This window comes from Poecilia latipinna, unplaced genomic scaffold (genome assembly GCF_001443285.1).
Source record: "Poecilia latipinna isolate Pla-1442-1.1 unplaced genomic scaffold, P_latipinna-1.0 Scaffold493, whole genome shotgun sequence".
Lineage (NCBI taxonomy): Eukaryota > Metazoa > Chordata > Actinopteri > Cyprinodontiformes > Poeciliidae > Poecilia > Poecilia latipinna.
Genome location: NW_015113109.1, coordinates 106,225 through 126,585, shown reverse-complemented (window position 1 = coordinate 126,585; position 20,361 = coordinate 106,225). Strand labels below are relative to the sequence as shown.

The 20,361-nt window shown below is 38.8% G+C and overlaps 1 protein-coding gene across 5 annotated transcripts in view; it reads left to right on the top strand.

The window, feature by feature from the left end:
- The window catches only part of LOC106952108 (syntaxin-binding protein 4), a 60,230-nt gene that overhangs the window by 7,317 nt on the left and 32,552 nt on the right, over window positions 1-20,361 (top strand). For 2 of the 5 annotated variants that reach the window (XM_015040014.1, XM_015040018.1), the window contains exon 2: window positions 16,149-16,222. In XM_015040014.1, the coding sequence (XP_014895500.1) occupies window positions 16,149-16,222 (74 nt within the window). Of the gene's footprint in view, window positions 1-6,971; window positions 7,114-9,812; window positions 10,000-14,198; window positions 14,273-16,148; window positions 16,223-20,361 lie in introns of those variants that run through there. The other 3 variants (XM_015040016.1, XM_015040015.1, XM_015040017.1) reach the window with 3 other exon arrangements.

Below are 20,361 nucleotides of genomic sequence, written 5' to 3'. Positions count from 1 at the left end.
AAGTCAATATGCAGTAATGAAATTCCAGTTGCCCCATTATCGCCCACTCTCTTCTCCAGTCCCTCTGGTGACTATCGATTTGTGAAGGACTTCACAAATCGATAATCTGAATCCCTACCGATTTTCTCTTCACAGAAGATGTGGATTGTGAGGCATGTTGCTGACTGATTTTCTCTCAAGGGAAGTATTCTTGTTGCTGATGTTTTGTTTGTCCTCCTTAGTAGCCTTGATATTTCCTTACAAAGCTGACTGCTGTGTTAGGTCTGTGTAGGACTCAGAGTTATCCTACTCTTATTTGTTTATTAATCTTAAATCAGCACTTGTAGTTCAGGTTCAAAGTTATTCTGCTTTTTGGACACAAAAAAAGAATGTAATCTTGTTTGAGTTGCACATTAAAAAAGAAACTTGACAACAAAGTGATGATGAACAAAATACTTGATAGTGAGCAAAGCGTTTTCCTCTAGAGGTCAGCCTTGCAGCGGAAAAAACTCAGACACGGATCAGTTTTTTTTTTTTTCTTACTCTTTGTATTGTGCTGGATTCTGCAAAACACGCATGAAAGAACCAGATTTAAAACTTTGTGTGTGCAGTTGCACGCGCCCATGTGTGTCACTTTATGATTGGGTCTGAGCCTGTTTGATTTCTCCGTGTGGATTGGATAATCCCGTAATCTGATAATGACACACTGTGCAGATTTAGTGATTAAAGTTGGGAGGCAAATGGTTGTTGCTATGGCTTCCAAATAAAGGAAGATGTGAGTAAATCTGTGTGTGATTTATCACTGATTTTTTTAACCACTAAGACATAGTTAGAAAATGTTTATATCTTGTATTGTAGATTATAGCACACAGTGCATTAGCAGTCAGACTGCTTCTTTGCAGGGTTTGATGCAGTGCTTTTATTGTAATAATGATGCAATTATTTATTTCAAGCAATTATTTATTTCTTCAGGCTAACTGTTGCTGATGTAAGTGTTGGAAATAAACCAATCTGTCATATTTTTACATGTTGCAATGGAACAGGTCACTTTGTTATAAGTAGGGGTATGGACAAGGCATCAGCTGCCCCATATTATACATATTGTGAATTTAAGAGTCTTTCTAAAATTAAAAAAAAAAAACAACAACTTTGCCACATCGTTTAAAAAAATCTTCGTACACACGGGATTGGTTTCAGGTTTCATCCAAATGAACTCACTAATCTGCCCCTTAATGTTGTTTTAAACATGCCAAACCATTAGAGGGCAGTGTGGCGCAAAACTAAGGCCTATGTCAGCCAATCAACCGCAACTTCCTGTTAGGAATTAAACATGGTGCCAGTAGGTTAATTTGTGTCGACATATATACTTTTAAGTAATGTGTCAGACTATAAAGTTATTAAAACACAAGACTGTTGATTGAGAATCATGTCAGTGACAGTAGATAGATATATTAGCACATTATTTGTCGCAGACCCTAATCTGTTTTCTCATGTAGACACACAAACATAAACACTGAGTTTTCTCAAATCTCCATTTTGGCCAGTTTTTATGATTGATTGATTGATTGATTGATTGATTGATTGATTGATTTATTTATTTATTTATTTATTTATTTGGTAATATTATATTTGATATTTGTGTGGATGAAAGGTTAAAACCCATAAACATATTTTTTTCCCCTGAGATATCTGGCCATGCATGAATTAGGCATAGGACATTCCCTATCTTACACATTGTAAAATGAGCATTATCTAATCCTCATATAATTTGCTTTCATTAGTTATCAAGCAAAATTGCTTTCATAACTACCTAATTAAAATTTTCATTTGTAAAATGACATTTAAGCAGTTATTTTGATATATTTTAATTTACTCTTGTTTTTCGTTTAGGAAAATTATGTCTGTGTGATCTCAAGCTAATATTTTTCAGCTTCATTCATAGAATTTATGAATACATTAATTTGTGAACATGTTTAGCAATCATTCTGTACCCACAGTTCAAACAGAAAGGTATTGGTAATGGTATTCATGGTCTCAAAAATAGCATCGTTCTTGCAGGTTTTTAAAACCAGATTTCAGTCTTTTTTTCTCTCATCCTCAGTATATTTAATTTTAAAGCCAAGGATTTCTACAACAGTATGAATTGAAAACATCCCTTCATATATTACATTACAAGAGGAATATCTTGCCGTCTCAAGATGAGAAGAAGGAAAACTATTGTGCAGTTAAGGTGCCCTGGAGAAAATTAGCTGAATAAAAAATACAGTCCAATTTAAGCAGTCACGTTGCAAATATATGCCAATAACCTTCAGCCTTCTGCATTTTGATTCAGGTTCAAAGCAGCCTGCGGTTTTTGAAAGCATCCTGCAAATATGCTTTGAAGAGCTGCTAAGCCTCTCTAGGTATTAGATAAAAAAAATGCAGGATTTCATATGTTATGTAATCCTGCAACTGATCAAAGAAAATACAAGTCACCCAAATCGAAATGTTCAATGAACGCCTTTTTAGGTGGATTAGCCCAAACACTGGAAAACATGCAAACAACTGACACATGAATATGCAAGAGAAGCAGATGAATGTAGCGCTTTAGGTCCAAAGATGGTGAGTCACAAAAATAGACTGCAGCTTTTCTGTAAGACACAAAACTCCAGCTATCTGTACACTGAATAGGACACGTTTCCACTGTGAGAGCAGCAAGCTCAGGTTCAGGTTTCCACGTCAGTGACCAACCACACAGCTCAGCCGCTGACACCCATGACAAACAACAACAGATTTCCCATAATACTAAATGCAGATGTGCCAATTCTGCACAAGATGGCAGCATACACCATCGACCTTTCCCAAACCCAGGTCTAATCCGCATTAACCTTCTAATGAACTGTTATCACCAAATTACTGAAAGTTGTTTTCCTCTTTGATTCTTAAACAAACATTTCTTTGTATTTCTGTCTAAAGCTCACAGTTAGTGGTTTCTTGTCAGAGGAGGAAGCTGCATGATCAGCATCAGAAGTGAGGGAACAATAAGGGAAATTCTGCTGCAGTCTAGAATCACATGGTGAGGGGCTCTTGTTGTTGTGGGCAGGCGGGTTGAAAGGGAGGACTGGGCAACTTCTACATAGAGCTAATCAGACATGAGATGCTATCCAAATGGGAGATTTGTTGGTAAGGGAAAATAAATATTCAGATTTATAGTGACAAAAGTACAATTGGAATCAATTGGAGTAATAAAAAAAACACAGTGTGTTCCAGCAAAAACAACTGAGGATTACTAGTGGTGCAGATGATCCTCAGCAATAAGTTATTTACTCTGAAAAATAGATTTGATTTGGATGTAATTTGATCCTCATGCAGAGCTGCAGTCGGTGTGTTTGTGGTTCCATGGTATCCCTAGAACAGAGGTGTCCAAACATTTTGTCATAAGAACCAAACTCGTCAAGTTGAAAGCATTTGGAGGCCACATTTTTTTAACATACAGTATTTTTGTAATATTTTTAAAGAAAACTTTTTGTGCCTTTTTTAAATCAACAAAATAGTCAGACTTTTTTTTTTAAATAGAAAATGTACCTGTAATTGTAGATGCAAAACATAAAAAAAGTCTTGCATTTTGGGTCGATTGTTTTCTCTTATGAAAAGTGAGATTTGCTTTGTGAGAAAAAGCAGGTTGATGTTTGTGGTTCTAGTTATGCCAGAATTAAGATGGATGCAAAAATATTAAGAAAATGGAATCTAGTTTTTGTACCTAATATTTTTTAAGATTTTATTTATCTGTATTAAAAAAAAAGAAAGAAAAGAAAAAAATACCCCAAAAGATGAAAAGTGTCCGTCTGCATCAACTGAGTCGGATGAGTGCTGCTCATTATTCCCTGGTTAAGGTCTTGAGCAGGAACATGTAAAGTGGTAAATCTACCACCCAGCGTAATATTAGTCTCTGATTCTTTCAGATGAGATTGTTTTTGCTCTTTCTTTGTTTGAATTTTCTTCTTTTTAATCACATTTATGTTTTAAATGTTTTATAATCTGAAATATTTATAGACTGCTCTGATTTTGGGTGACCAGATCAACGGTACCGGCGGTATTTCTTTTTTGGACAGCAACTTTCCAGCCACTCTTGATTAGAATCTGTAGAATCTAAATGACTTTCTGCAGCTGTACTGAGATTTATGGCATCTTCCAGGTTTTATGTGTGTGTGTCAATGCATGGATGTAGGAGTCAGAGTTCTTCTAGTTATTTAGCTGTGAGGACTTCACAATAGTTGTGTAAATGTTGCATTTCTGATTATGAAATTGGGCTGTAAAGTCTGTCACTCTGCTGAACTCAAACACACACACAGACACTCAGTCAATCAAGTTAAATTACTCTGTACCTTAGGTTTAGTATCCATCAATGGCAGTGTTGCAGGCTTCCTTGGATTTAAGTCTAAGCACAAAAGTCAGCATGATGGCTGTTCGTCTCTGCAGTATTTCATTCTTTTTTGATAAAATGACTTTATTGGAGAACTGAACATACAAGAAAGGAAACAAATTGTATTTAAAGTGACAGTACTATGTAGAATTGGCTTTTTTGAGCTTTACATCATGTTATAATATTGTTCCCTCATCAGAAACATACATGGAGTGTTTCTTTGATTCTTTCATGCATGTTTGAGAAATCCTCTAATATCAAGTGGCAACCATTCATGACACAAAATGCCTTGGTGGACCTAGCCCCAAGCTTCCGAGCTCCAGCTTCACAGAGCAGACCTCTCTACAACTCCCTCACTCAGCTTCTTCAGACTATCCATCCATCCATCCATTTTCTTACACCCTTGTCCCTTGTGAGGTTGGGAGGGGCGCTGGTGCCTGTCTTCAGCGAGAGATTTCAGGTGAGAGGTGGGGTCACCTTGGACAGGACGCCAGTCTGTTGCAGGGTGACACAGAGACAGACAGGACAAACAACCATGCACACATCCTAACAGTCATGTTTTTGGACTGTGGGAGGAAGCCGGAGTACCCGGAGAGAACCCACGCATGCACAGGGAGTACATGCAAACTCCATGCAGAAAGACCTGGGGCCGGGAATTGAACCCAGGACCTTCTTGCTGCAGTGCTACCAACTGCTCCACTGTGCTGCGTCCTTCAGACTAGCCAGCAGCAAATAGCAAACACCTGGTAGAACTCTGTTCCCAGTGCAACGCTGTTAAAAACACTGTTAAAGGGTTAACAGAGGAGCCATGTTGTAACGACTTTCTGAGTTTCAGAAAGAGCTGGGGAAATTTTTACAACCCAAAAACAACTGAAGGTAACATAGTTACTTGATTGTGCTACAAAATAATAGTATACGCCTGGAAAATACAGAACACTGCTTCTGTAAAAATGAGAATGGCAAAAAGGATCAACGGCGCCCCCTGCGGTGCAGCCTCTGAACCAGTTTCACATATTAGTTAGAAAACTGGAGAGAGACACTTGAAGTCTGCTGTTCTGGATGGTTCCTGTTAAAGTCTAAGTCTGTCAACCCAGAATCTGTTACTGGAGCCAGTGAAAGGCCTCTTGGTTAAGCAGCAGCTGGGTTTCCTCCAACGCTGTGTAATCCCAACAACTGGACAACTTTAAGAAACTCTGGCTCTACATTGGGAGATCTTTAAAATTTTCCCATATTTACACATCAGGCACAACCTTAACATCCCCACCTAATATTAAATAGGACCGTTTTTCATCTTCATAAAGCCACAAATTAAAACCACGGTTATAGTTGAGAGAAAACAGTGTTTTTTTTTTTGTTTGTTTTTTTTACTTAATCTGGGAATAGTCAAAGTTTGAATGACCTGAGTTAAGAGTTCTGTTTACAGAGTACCTTTTTAGGATATATGACTGATTGTAAAAAAAAAATACAATAAAAAAATCTGCTGACCAGCTAATGTATTTAAATAAGATATAATAACAAATGCAAGTTTAGCAATAAAAAAAGAAATAGTTCTATGAAATTTCCATAAAAGAATGACTCCAAAACAACCAGCAACTTTTATTTAGCTGGATTGAGGGCAAAATGACTTTTGCCAATCAATCAATCAATCAATCAATCAATCAATCAATCAATCAATCAATCAATCAATCAATCAATCAATCAATCATATTTGTATAGTACACTTCAGCAACAAGACATTTCAAAATGCTTTATATCATAAATACACAATAATAAAAAGTCATAAAAGCATCATACAGTCACTAATTGAGAAACCAGAAACAAACATTATATTTTATCAAATTGCATAATCAAAATCATGAATGCACATTGTGCATTCATGATTCATGATTAATATTCCATTTATTATTGTTCAAAGCAACTCTAAACAGCTGGGTTTTAGTCTAGATTTAAAGGAACTCAGTGTTCAGCGTCTTTGCACTTTAAGTACATAAAGTTGATCCGTATGGTTCACATTAATACATTATGAAAAAGCTGTTCATCTCTGATACCTCCAGGCTCTCATTCTACTAAACTCCGCAGAACTTTCTAGAACCTTTCATTTATTTCTTCCAACTTTAACATTTGTTGAGTCTTAAAGTCAGAAATGTGAGAAATGTTGCACTCTATTTCTCCTGCATGTGTTCCTCAGTTTTACGAACACGATGTTTTAATTTGAGGTTTGAGTTTAATGGTTCTCCAGCAACAATAAAGGCAGCTCTAAAAGCATGCGTTAAGTAGATTTTACTGTGTGCAGTGGTGGGGGGCAGACCAGGGGGATGGAGGGGGGGAGGGGGCTGTAACAGATGTATGTTCCTGAAGCCAAGGCACTTTACAGAACTACATCTGCCTCTGGAAACCAAAAATAACCCAAAGAACAGAATTAAAATAGATGGTAAAACGTGCGTGGTAGCATAATCTGTTCCCGCTGTTTGGAGCATTTGAGTGGCCCTCTTACGGTGGCCTATATTTAGCATGTCTGCATGTCTTATGGATTTAGGTGCATTATCCTTTTGCCATAAGCTCATCTTCTCTTCATCAATTGGCAGTCTTCGTGTCTGCTTGGCAGCTGTGGCGCAGCGTTTACGGGGGGAATGCACAGGGACAATGACAGCAGCCAGTGTGTGATGACCGGGCGTTCTCGCAGACAGCAGCGACATGTTCCAAAGGCTCAAAGTGCCTCTCGGCTTCGCCAGGTACGCTTTGAATGGCTTTACCATCAGTTGGGTTGAACAGAATCTGCAGGGACTTCTTAAGCTTAAAATGAACTACAGTCATAAATCCAGTGTTTGTGTCAAGTGTTTGGGTTATCTACATGTTGGTACAATGAATATACAACATTTGAGCCTTGATATAGAATTTTGAACCATTGTGAGTTTCAGAAAATCTGCAGTAAATTCAAGCTAGAGTACCTAAATTTTTGTTTTTAGAATCTGCTGTAGTTGTTTTTTTGTATTGTTTTACTGCAGTGAAAAAAAAAAGTTTAAATGTTAAAAGGCATTTGATTAATGTGAAAAAAATGCCCATGATTAGTGGATGTGAACCTCTGGTCAGGACTTGCTCAACATTAAGTGTGTTTCTCAGCATGTGATTGGTTGGGTATGCTACAGTCTTTATGTAAGAACATTTGATCCATTTTTGGTACAGTAAAAACATCTACATTAAAGAAACATCACGTTTCCATCTGCAGCTTAAATTATTTTTATTTTTTTATGAGGAGTAATCTGTTGCTTTTCTTTGGGTTCATATCTTATGACTTATGGCTTGCTGTATTTTCTTTTCTCAAGATCCGAAACAGTCGTATGGAATTATTGTATAGGATCATAATGAATTAAAGGGATTGAAGTGAAAAACAGATACATGTTGAATCAGCAGACCTGAATAAAAAATGACATTTAGCTGGAGTTTAGCAACGCGGCGCAGATGTTTGCTGAATAGCAAATGGGAATTCTTTTTAATGGATATATGTTGTGGATTAGTTTGCAGTTTCTAAATGGAGATCGGGGCACTTATGCATTCATGCGTTTAAAGGCATCTAAGCACATCTTTCTGTGGTCTGCTTCAACAGGCAGCCAGAGCTTGCTGGAGGAATAAGCTAACTTTCTGCCAGCAGGTGGTCCCCAAGATAATTTGACTTCTCACACAGAAAATAAGATCCCAATTCCCCAACAAGTTTATAAAAACATGGGCAGAATATAAAAAATTTCTTGGACATTTTAGTGTAACTACCTCTCCCGACCCCACTAAGAGACAAGGGTGTAAAGAAAATGGATGGATGGATGGATTTTAGTGTAACTAATTATTTTAGGTTAAAACAAAACCTATTTAGCATTTGACAGATTTCCTATTTGTAATCCTTCTTGTTTTCGTTCTACCTGTCCATGTTTCACTGGCCTCATAGTTCTTGAACATCAACAGTTAAAATCTATCTTTTGGTCTGAATGTAGCAGTAAATAACAAAACATAGAATTTTGTTCACTAATACCCTGTTTCTTTAAACTTCAACTCCCATCTTAAAAACGTAGAGATTTGTCAAGTAGATTTAGCAACCTCACGTTCAATCATGAAAACGTGTTGATATATGTACCAGCATAAATTTTAACTACTAGAATAAAATTGGCACAAACACCCTTAAAATGAATCAAAAATATGAATCCTCCACAGAACAAACTGTACAGGACAAAAAGTGTTTCAAATGGCTTTGTCAGTTAACTGCACTAACCAACACAATGTTGTCTGAATGACAAATCAAATTAAAATGACTATTGGGAAAGTCAACCTGAACATTATTTTTTCAGTCAAAGGAATTTAAAATGTTCAGTGTTGTTGAACCAGTTAACAATGAAACATGTGCATTAGGTGCATTAGGCTATGTGTCGATGATCAAGCCTGTACAGAGTGGAGCTGCAGTATCTTTTATAAACTATATGTTTTTACATATTGTCAAAACTGTCACTGTGTCATGACAGTATTATATGAGACAAATAAGAAAAATTGGAGCTCTTCTGCCTCCTCCTTGTGGTCCTACAGCTATCTGCAGAAATGCACAGCTCAAGGTCAGAAACGACCAATCAGAGCCAGGAGGAGGGTCTTAGCGCTGTCAGTCAACCTCCTGTATGCTCTGTTCAATGTGCTAAATGCAGAGAAACAACTTACCATTACTGGAAAACTTTTTATCCGCCATCCTCAGTGGAAATGCTAACTTTAGCATTCATGACAGGCTAGGCAATTAGCAAACACCTGGTGAAACTGAGCTGAGCTCATTATAGGAGTGAATTCTCAGTGCAACACTGGTAAACATGGATAAAAGGGTAAACAGAGGAGTGATGTGATAACTTACTGAATGCAAAGCTTCAAAAAGAGCAGCAGCTTCTTAAAGAGACCAATTTCAAGGTGTTAACTTACTAAGTCAAATTTATTTTAAATCATGTTTGATACAGGATTTTATAACATCTGAAGATAAGATGTTATCTTCAGACAATGTTATCTTAGTAACATTGTGCTACACAATGTTACTAAGTGCCTGGAAAAAAGTGAGTTTAGAAGAAGTGAGAGCCTGGTGAAATCCTGCTTAGAATCCCCCAAAACAACCTGATTCCAGCTCTACACTTTCTTTTCTGCCAGATGTTTTGCTAACATGAAATTCTGAATGACTCCAGAAAGATTTTCTGTTTGTCAGCTTAAGTTTTCTAATCATATTTAGCTTGATGTTTCCGTTGGACTTATTTTACACCGCAGTTCCAAACAAGGACTAAAATGTGAGGAATTTTGCACGGTAGTGGAAAATGTGACAGATAATCCACTTCAAGCCTCAATGCCCCGCTTTGTTGGAATTTTTTTTCCCCCGGTGACTTTAGTTATGTAAGAGATTAAACGTGTGGGAGAAGGTGGAGATGTTTTGAGCGGGCAGTCTGTCTTAGTGGAATTAGAGGCTGGCTGTGCGCAGACAGGGAGCATCATGTGGCTGGAGGCTGAGGGCTGAGGAAGCTGCTGCCGACCCGCGTCCGACTCAAACCACCGGGGCTCCATGTAATGATGCCCACCTTCTCGGTCATGTATAAAGGAGCTGTGATCATTAGCAGGTAAGAACCAGCGGGTTGCCGCCGAAAGCCTCCCGACCTTCGCGGGGCGGCGGGTTTCACCGAGGAGCGCTCGGCTTTTCCGTCGGTGGAGGAGCGAGCGGCGCGGTCTTAGCCGGAGACCGGAGCTGATGGAAGTTGGGCTCTGGATGTGGGAGCAGTCTGGAAAAGTGGGAAAGATGCTTTTTGCCGTTTTAGTGAGAGAGTCCTCCCCTGCTGGGGAACATGCTGATTCACAGGTGTCTGTGTTCTGGTAACCATTAACTTTCTATGCTGAACCTGAAGCTGCGTGGGTTTCCTTCACGTGGAATAACAGCCTTTGTAAACTGTAATTGACTAGGAGTCACTCCAGCTCTGCTTCTTTTTCCAAATGTGGGGCTATTCTTCCAATTAGACTAAGTTCATTATCACTTACTGAAAATGTAAATTTTTCTTATTTCCGTTTTAAAGTTACTAGCCAGATGTTTTTTAAAATCAATCAAACTAATTTTAGTTTCTGTTTTTCACATTTAGGAAATTATATTGGCTAGTTTTTCCTTTTTTGTTTTATGTTGTGTAATAAATTGTGTTCACAATCTTGTAAATGCTTTCTATATGTCTTTGGTGACATCACATTAGGCACATTTATAGAAACTTTTCCCCACTTTCTGACACCACAGATTATCTGCCTGCAAATTCCATAAATCTTGATTTTAATTACAACTTTTCCTAAGCTAGTGAAGTAACAAAAAGATGTGAAAAATAATTGTAACATTTTAGTCCCACCCTCTTAAATCTTTGAGCTGGTTCACCCGAACTCAACCTGTGCCACAGTCTGATTTGGATTTAATAGCCTTTGGATTTAATAGCTATCACTTTCCTGCAATTCTGCTCAATCTTCCTTCAGTGCTTCGTCTGGCCTTTCTCCCATTCAGTTGGATTTCTCTGGTAGATGTTTAAATGCACCAGTCAGTGACCAGAAGGAGAACGATAACATCAATTTTATGAGCTGTATATATTGAATTAACATTAATTGCCGCCTGTTAAGCCTTGGCACTTCTATCTTGGCAGTGGGGAATGGTTGTTTGCAATGAGAAATTGTTGATTAGCTAATGTAACTAACGTATACGGTTAGCTTCATAACATCAGACTGGCACATAACATGCATTAGCGACTGGATAAAATCATATCCAATTCATTTGACCTTCAATAGAGTCCACAACTCCAGGAAGCAATCACTTCTCAGCAGCTGAGGGTCCAGAGCTTCTGGACGAAGCGAAGCGTAGAGCAACGATCTGGTTAATCTCAATGAGGTCTGTCTCTCATTTGTACAAACAGTAGATATCCAAGACAACTAGCAATGTGAGGATCGTTCACACCAAAACATTTGTGTTCTATCCTTCACAATGTGTACATATTGTGTTTTGGAGATTTTAAGCATCAGGAAAATGTTCACTTCAAATATTGAATCATTAGCTTAGTTTAGGACATTTTGTTTTCTGATGTAAATATATGAATGTACATGTGTTTATGTCAATTGATTTGTGTGGATTGTGTTCGGCGGAAACATCTACTGTTGTGATACACCGTCCAACAGTCTAAATATTTTATTGAAATGCTAATTCATAACATTTAGAACATATGAGCCAATATTTATTTGACCCAAGCAGGCCTTTACAAGATGAATATTGCACACTCTGATATTAGGAAGACCATATATTTGTAATATATTGTGCAGCCTTAGTGAATGTATTCTACCTCTGAAGAAACCTAAATCCAATTCTTTTCCATCTATATGTTGTCAGATGTGACATTTTTAACGTCTGAAGGACTCTGGACTGATTCAAGACTTTTGTGATGTTGAACTTGTGGCAGTGTTCGTCGCCAAAGAAGTGTTGGACTCACATTACGTAATGTAATCCTTATACATCATGTAACTGGATGGAAAAGACAAATCCAGTTTTTAAACCCAGCCAAAACAGAAAGTTTAAAAAAGAATTAGGAGAAAATCTTGGCTCTTCCTTGTGTTTACAAATCTGTCGCCAAACCGTCCCGATTAAACCGGGTAAAAATAATCTTCTCAAATCCAGATCCAGAACTTCTCCTGGGGTTAAAGACGACGTCTTTCTTCTTATGGCAACTTGTAAGATAAGTGAATTCATCCAGTCTGCCTTTTTCGAACCGTTAGCTCCAGTAAACATGTTGTGCTTACAGCAATGTGCAAGTCTGAACATTTCATATTGTCAAGAAAGTTTTTCTTCAGACAGAGGGATTTTCAGTGTTTGACTCTAATGTGGCTGGTTGTAATTGGCCTCAGTCTTTTTGTTATTCTAATGGTATTTATAAAACCAATAAGGATGCAAATAACGAGGGAATGAAAATTAATCCACCAAATAATTCAAGTCAATGAGTTCAGCTGTTTTTCAACTTTCACAAGATTAACAAAGTGCTGGGATTCTTAAAGACATTGAGTGTTTGGGGCAAAGTACTTCAAAATATTTCCCTTGTAGTTAATGTGTGTGTTTGGGCATTTCTGATATATCTGTGATCCTGTATCAAATTAAAATAGGAAATCTAATAGTACCAATAATTTGCATTATCTCCACCAAACTGGTGTGTGCCTTACACAGAATCAAGCACACCCCATCCCTTTCAGTAGCAGCCAAATCTAAAAATGAACCCTGCTTATCTGTGCTAACATGGTGAGCTGTCTTCATACAAAGACCTAGGCGTTGTTTGTAATTTGTTTAAATGTTAAGTTAAATCTAATTAACAGCCTAGTGAAAGAAACTGGTGAAATGGCTAAAACCAGCTCTTGGTTATTCAGGGTGTTTAATGTTTATCTCATCTGTTGTTTATGAACCTCCTCATGCTGCACTGCTGATGAGATTCATATAGAAGGAAAGAAACGTGACTGAGTTGAGTTTTTCCTGCGTCTCTGGAGGAAGCAAACCTTTTCACATTTTGGTACAAGTTGAAGTGACTTGAGAGAGGAAGAACTCGACACTGTGTGCATCCTGAGTTAACAAGGTCTTGGTTAGGAAGAGCAAACACTTTGCAAGATTTTATAACGTTACTCTGTCATCGGAAACTTTTGCATCTAGAGACGGTCGAACTAAAGATGAGGTAGGAAGTGGGGGTTGCGTTGAAGAGAGTTGCTTAATCAGATATCTACAACTGAATAGTACCATCCTTTCATTTGTCACATTGAATCAAACCCAATCACATCGCACGGTTTACCTCAGAATAAGTGCGTTTGCCTGAATTATGATAGAGGGGTGAATCCCCTGTAGTGTTATCATCCACAGTCTGTGTGAACGTATTTGCCTTATTTCTAACTTTTGTATCATTTTGCATGATTGTCACACTTCAGTGTTTCAGAACATCCAACCAGTTAAATGCGAGTCAAAAGCAACACAAGTAAACACAAAATGCAGTTTTTAAATTAAGTCTTTATTATTAAAAAAATTCAAACCTGCTTTGCCCTGTGTGGGAAAGTGACCGCCCTCTAATCCTGATAACAGGTTGGGCCTCCATTACAGCAGCAGCTGAAGTAGAGGAATTTTGGTCAACTCACCAAACACATCGAAAGGTTCCTGAGCGAACATTTTACTGACACATTACAGCATCTCAATGACATGCAGGTCAGGACTTTGACTAAGTCATTCCAAAGTCTTTTTGTTTTTCTTCAGCCAATCAGAGGTGGACTTGTTGGTGTGTTTTGGATCATTTTCCTGCTGCAGAAGCCAAGTTGGTTTTAGTTTGAGAACCACCAACAGACGGCCGGATGGTCTCCTTCAGGATGTTTTGGTTGACGGCAGAATTCATGGCTCCGTTTGTCACAGCCAGTCTTCCAGGTCCTGAAGCAGCTTGTAACAAGGTGGCCTTTAGCAGCTGGATTTACAGTGGAGATGAAAGTCGAGGCAGTCAGGTGGAAACAGCAATGGTTTACTCTTCACACACAGCATCAAGAACAAAACCACAGGTGCAATTGCAGCCTTAAACAGTCCCAGCTGTGAAGGACCAAACCACCTTTAATTCACAGGTTATCTCTAATATACCAATTTCCATCTACTTGAATAAAATCACTTTTACCAAATACAAACATTTTTATTTACTTTTTATAAATATTTTATGTTTTATCCTTACACCATAAGCATCATTATCAAAAATCACAAACAATCCCCCCCACCCCCCCACACACTTTTCCATGGCCTCTCCCGGAACCTATAAATGGTGTCTGGATCCCCAGGGAAGTATTTGTCCAAACACCGAGAACAGGACACAGGAAAGACAGGTGAGTAGGTCTTCTTTGCACCTTCAACCTTAACAGATTATGCACAAACATTTGCTCAAGGAGCTACTGGTTTACCAGCAGTTACTCCTTAACAATTATCCTCCCTTCACAGGTAAACACCTCATTTCCCAATGAGGAGCAGCAAGACCGAGTTTACAACAAACGGCTACAGGCTAAATGCTAAAAATACTCAATAAAAACAGTTAAAACCTCTTGTGTGCAAATTGTTATTGATGTGCAAATCTATTCTGAAAGTGCAGAGCTAAGTACAGTGCTTGTTAATAAAGTGCAAAAACAGCTCTTTAAGTGTTATACAGTGACTTAAGTAAAAATAAAAAATAGTTTGAGTAATGCATTACTGGAACTACTTTTACTTAAGTAAATGAAGATCTCAATTATACAGCTAAATGATCCCAGACCATCACACTGCCACCACCATGCTTTACTGTTGATGTGATGTTTTTCTGACATGGGGTGTTTAACGCCAGATGTAACGAGACACACACCTTCCAAAGAGCTCAACTTTTTTATCAATCAATCGACCAATCAGTCAAGTTTATCTCTGTAGCACTTTTCAGCAACAAGGCAGTTCAAAATGCATTACAACACAAAAAAATACAAATTTGTACAACATGCAGTCAACAATTGTCAAGTGCCATCATTACACATCAAAATGTTTAACATGTCATTTATATTTCAAAAGCAACTTTAAACAGCTGGGTTTTTCTTCTTGTTTTAAAGGAGATCAGTGTTTCAGCTGTTTTTCAGTTTTCTGGGAGTTTGTTCCAGATTTGTGGTGCATAGAAGCTGAATGCTGCTTCTTTGTTTGGTTCTTGTCCTGGATGCAGATCAGAACCAGAAGACCTGAGAGGTCTGGAAAGTTGATATAACAGCAGCATGTCTTTAATGTATTGTGGTGCTAAGTCGTTCAGTGATTTATAAACTAACAGTATTTTGAAGCCTATTTCTCCCAGTGGAAGGACTGTAGAACTGGGTGATCTCTACCTTCCTGGTTTTGGTCAGAACACTAGCAGCAGCGTTCCAGATCAGCTGCAGCTGGAGGATTGATTTGTTAGGCAGACCTGTGAAGATGCTGTTTAAGTAATCAATGTGACTAAAGATAATCCACAGAATGTTTTTCCCAGAAGTCTTGGGGAATCAAGAGGTTCTGGAAAAACTGAGATGAGTGTTAATGTTCCTTTTACTCAGCAGTGGCTTTCCCCTTTGAGCTCTGCCATGAGGGCCACCTGTGCCCAGTCTCTTTCTTATGGTGGAGGTGTGACCTCTGACCTCAACTGAGGCACACAGTTCTCCAGTTGTTGTGGGGTCTTGTGGTGACCTTTTGGATGAGTTGGGGTCAACTTGGTCAGCTGTCCACTTCTAAAGCTTCTCCATGGTTCCATGTTTTCTCCATTTATCTGATGTCTTGATTGAGACGGTGAACTCTCTAGCTCTGTATATTTCATTTTATTCAGGTGTGATAAACAAGTCAAATTTTAACAAGGGGGCAATCGCTTTTTCACACAGGACCATGTAGGTTTTAATTGTTTTCTCAATAATAAAAACCTTCATTTAAAAACTACATTTTGAGTTTACTTGTGTTGTCTCTGATTAATATTTTAAAGGAAATCAGTAAAAGCTCACACTCTGTTTCACACTCTGCATGCACTGAAATGGATCGGACTGCTGGCAGTGTACTGAGATGAGCATAGACAACGAGTTTAACGAGTTGATCTAATTCTCTGTTCAGTTACTTTAAACACTCATTCACCAAGAACTGCTGCTCTGTCTGCAGGTATTCCTGTTTTTGCTTCAATGCGCTTCACTTTATTCACCTGTTCTCTGTTGTTGTTCCCCCGTCCTCCGTCTCTTCCAGGACTCTAATGGGTCCATATGGAGTCGACAGAGCTGTTCATTCCATGGAGTTCACAGACTGTGAAAATGGCCTAGGTAAGTTACCTTTTTTTTTCTGTCTTCAGCAACCAAAAACACATTGCTGTAGCTCTATATCTGTATCCTCTTCTGCTCTGGCTCTTTAGCGTCAGAGTTCTCAAAATAAACCTGCAGCATCACTCAGTGCTTCCCTTCCTCTGTGTGGTTTATGATGGGCTGCATCTCAGCCTGTCACAGACTTCAATCTGCTCTGGCTTCAGATAGCAGGAGGACGCATCTTTCCAGTCAAATAAACGTCTATGCTGCGAAAGCGACATCACCAACAATACGTATATGTACATTTTCATACAAAGTCCAGAATATATATCATCCTGGTTAAAACTCCTTTCTCTTTATGTCTGGACTGTTTCTGTCATTGTCAGCAGTTGGCTGATGCTGCATCCAAATGAATCCTGAAATAAGAAAACAAATCCTACTTTTAAAGAGATTTTCTGTGCAGGGAAGCACCTCTGTTGTTATTGGTGTGTTTGTCTGTTTGGGGGGCGGAAGTGGGTCATGTGGCAAAGCCCTAACCCACTTAACTCAGATGGGTTAAGAATGCAGGAGCCGCTCTTCTTTTTATCCTCACTTTACTTTCTCATCCTCATGTTTGTGCCTTTATACGAACAACAAATGAGTCATAAGTGCAGAAAAACACAGTGGCAAAGGTTCGCAGTAGAGATTTGTTGAAACGTCACGCTTCAGTGGGTTTGTACTTAGACTTATAAGTGTGGTTACATTAGAACTGTTAGTGAGAGATGTGGAAATGCTGGAAACTAGGATTCACATAACATCATCACTGGTTAATGCGTTAGCATTGTCTTACTCCTGACTGCATTTCCAGCAAAATGGGCAAAAATTTTTTTGGGCGGGGGGGCATGGGGGGTGAGTGTTAAACATCATGAGTCAAGATTTATTGAGACGATGAATCAAAACTTATAAGAAATATATCACAAAAAAAAGATGATTGATGCGATAAATGTCCATCCCTAAACACCATACAGACAACAGTTAGCATGTTGTTAGCACTTATCCATGCTACCTAGCCTGAGCATTCACAGCAGGCTCTGACGTGGTGAACTAGCTGTTGCGTAGCAGAGAGCAAAGCGGGCTGGGGGAAGTGCAGCGCACACGAATGATTGACAGCGCTAACACCCTTCCCCTGGCTCTGATTGGTTGTTTGTGATGGAGGGGTGTGTTTCCGTCACAGGATCACAGGGAGAAGGAAGAGGAGCTTGATTTTTTTCACTGATTATCTGTCCCATGCTATACTGCCAGTTACAGTTTTAATAAACATGTGAAAAACATAATGTTTACAAACATTACATTCAGCAAATTTTAAAGAGTTATTGGGTTTAGCATCAAATATTAGCACTCAGTGCTGCCTACATGAATAGCCTCCGAGTGTGTTGGACTGGAATACGTCTGGAGTCAACAACCCATGCAGAAGGTAGATTCTAACTCTAACTCTGATTCCTCCTGGAGGCTGCCAGCTTTTCCAAATCCAGCAGGTTAAATTACAGTCAGAAGCTCAAAAGAATAAAGCAGAGCAACCTCCCTGTCATCTGCTCAGTCTTCCAGCTATCTGCTGAAACCAGTGCTGCCTCCTCGCTGCCTGATTGAACTGTAGACATGTGGCAGGAGACTCAGCCGCCTTCTAATTTATGTCTCACATCTAGGAGTTTTCCTCTGACTTTTTTCAAGCACCTTACTGACATTACAAGTAGCTGAGTTTGAGACTTCATCACTCTCTTTGCCATCCACCATCCGGAGCTGAATAATGTGAGCATTTTTAGGAATCCGCTGCATCACCAGCTGCATCTGCAGTTTAACTTCAGAAATCGATTTTATTGGATTGTTGAGCCCAACTGATCAGTCATCATCTGGACGAGATATGAGGAAGAAGTAATTTTATTATCTCACACAGGTGTTTGATTTTTTTTCTTTCTTTTTTACAGCAATTTAATATTTAAAAAGGAAAGTCTAAAAGCATCTGTCAAACTTGAGTGCAACATATTTGTACACCCAGCGAGCAGCGGGGAACATTTGTGCTCGAGCACTGAAGTCATGTAACAGGAAATCCAGTATCCAATTCAGAAAACATGGAGTTAAACTGTAGGAACAGAAAAACAAGCTCTTGATGAAACTCATCCAGGTTCAATAGACGCAAGTTATTCTTTACAAGCTCTGAGTGAGGAAATGTTTTGTCCTTGGGTAACAAACATTCCCTTCATCCCTTTTTTTAGCATTTGGAAGATGTGAGCGTAGAGGAGAAGGGAGGCGCTGCTTCACATGTACCAGAATGATGTTTTTCTTATCTTGCAATAGGCGAGTGCAGGGTGGGAGTCAGGGTGGGAGAGAGGCTGTTTTCCTCTGAGAGGAGAACAAAGGGAGGGAGGACAGCGACATGGAAGTGCATCGCCCCCATTTTTTTACTTTTTTTTTTCCAACAGGCGGTAATTAACTGGTGCCCCTTCGCTCCAGACCCAATTAGTGTTGCCACTCTGTCGCTGTGGCGACAGAACAGCAGCAGCCTGGAGCTGCAGAAGTTTAATGTATCGCATTCGCTGGAAGTATGGCGATGGGAAATGTAAGTGGAAGAGTTTAGAGTGGGAGATGCAGACGCTTAAAGCCTGCGCTGATCAGGGAGCAGAGATACGCTGGCTCCAACTGCTCCCACACTATCACTTCATTTCCTACGTCTTTGTTCTCTTGTATCTCATAGTTATCTGCATGTTGAACTGTCGGGCCTGTTTCATCTTACATTACATAAAATGAAATGCTATTCGTAGCAGCCCCCCAACCCCCAGCTCTTGATCAACAATCAGCTCAGCCTCGACGGGTGATTTTCAGTTTCTTTTTAGTTTTCTCTTTAATCCGTATGACCATGATCACAATGAAACCTAAAACGTATACAAACATTAACAAGGTTCCCCCCAAAAGACTAGCTAGGCCTGGTGGTAGGTGTGATTGGGACATCTACCAGTTGCCCCACTGTGTTTCTGTGTTAAAAAAAGGCTTAAAATTGAGAAATTTGAAAACTAAAACATCAACAACAAAGAAAATATAGCAGTGCACCAATTAAAACTAACATTTATATAAACCTAGCTTAACCCATCCTTGCTATGGGTTAAGCTGTAACTGCTGTATTAAAATAAACGTTTAGTCTGGTGGGAGGTCAAGTGAAGCCTGGTGGTCCGCCAGGCTTATAATACACTGTGGGAAACTACATATCATTTATGATTGAGCTGAACATTGTCCCTCTTAAAATAGTTACATATATGTATATTATGTATAATTTTGTTTTTCTGATTTAGTTATAAAGAAAAACACATCAATAACAAAACACTCAATATTGTGTTTTTACTCATTTTATTTTGAAATGGAAAAACAAAACAATGACCCATATACTGATCTATATGGCCATATAAGTCTAATGATTGCTGTCGTAAATATTCCTCATTGTCAAGAGTTGTTGGTTCACCCTTTTTTTTTTTTTTCAAACGTTGACCGTTGTCTGATTGCTTTAGTTTAAATGTTCCACCTCAGTCTTCTGAAGGCGTTGTGAGTTCTGTCCCTCAGCTCTAATGTGTTCCTCCTGAGTGCGTCGCTCTGCGTTGTGGTAGAGGTTGGGCTTGGTGGAGGAATAGCTAATTGAACCCTCAGGTTGAACAACAAGACTAAAGTCCAACAAAGACAGGCTTACACAGGCTGCCTTTGTACTTAACTTACACATGGAAATTCATGTTGTCTTTACCATCAGCTCACAAGGTCAGTCAGTTCCAGGAACAAAACAGAGAAGACTTCCTTAGCAGTGTTGCCTTCAGACGTAATAAGATTCTGTCCTTCAACGAGCTGAGTACAGGGAGGGAAAAAGACAGAGATTTTTAGTACAGAGATTTTTTTTTTTCAAAAATACCAGAAAACAAAACATGACCCTTCACTTGTCCCTCACTCTTAGCCCTGAACCCAAATTTATGTTAAAAAAAAACCCATTAAAAATCAAAGGTTCTGAAACATTTGTAAATCCCCTGACAAATAAAAATATAAAAAATAAATGGCTTGTATTTCTGATTAGAATATGTTGTTGCAAGTACACAAAGGGGAAATGCAATGTCAGGGTATTCAGACCTATTTTGTAGTATATAAGTGAATAA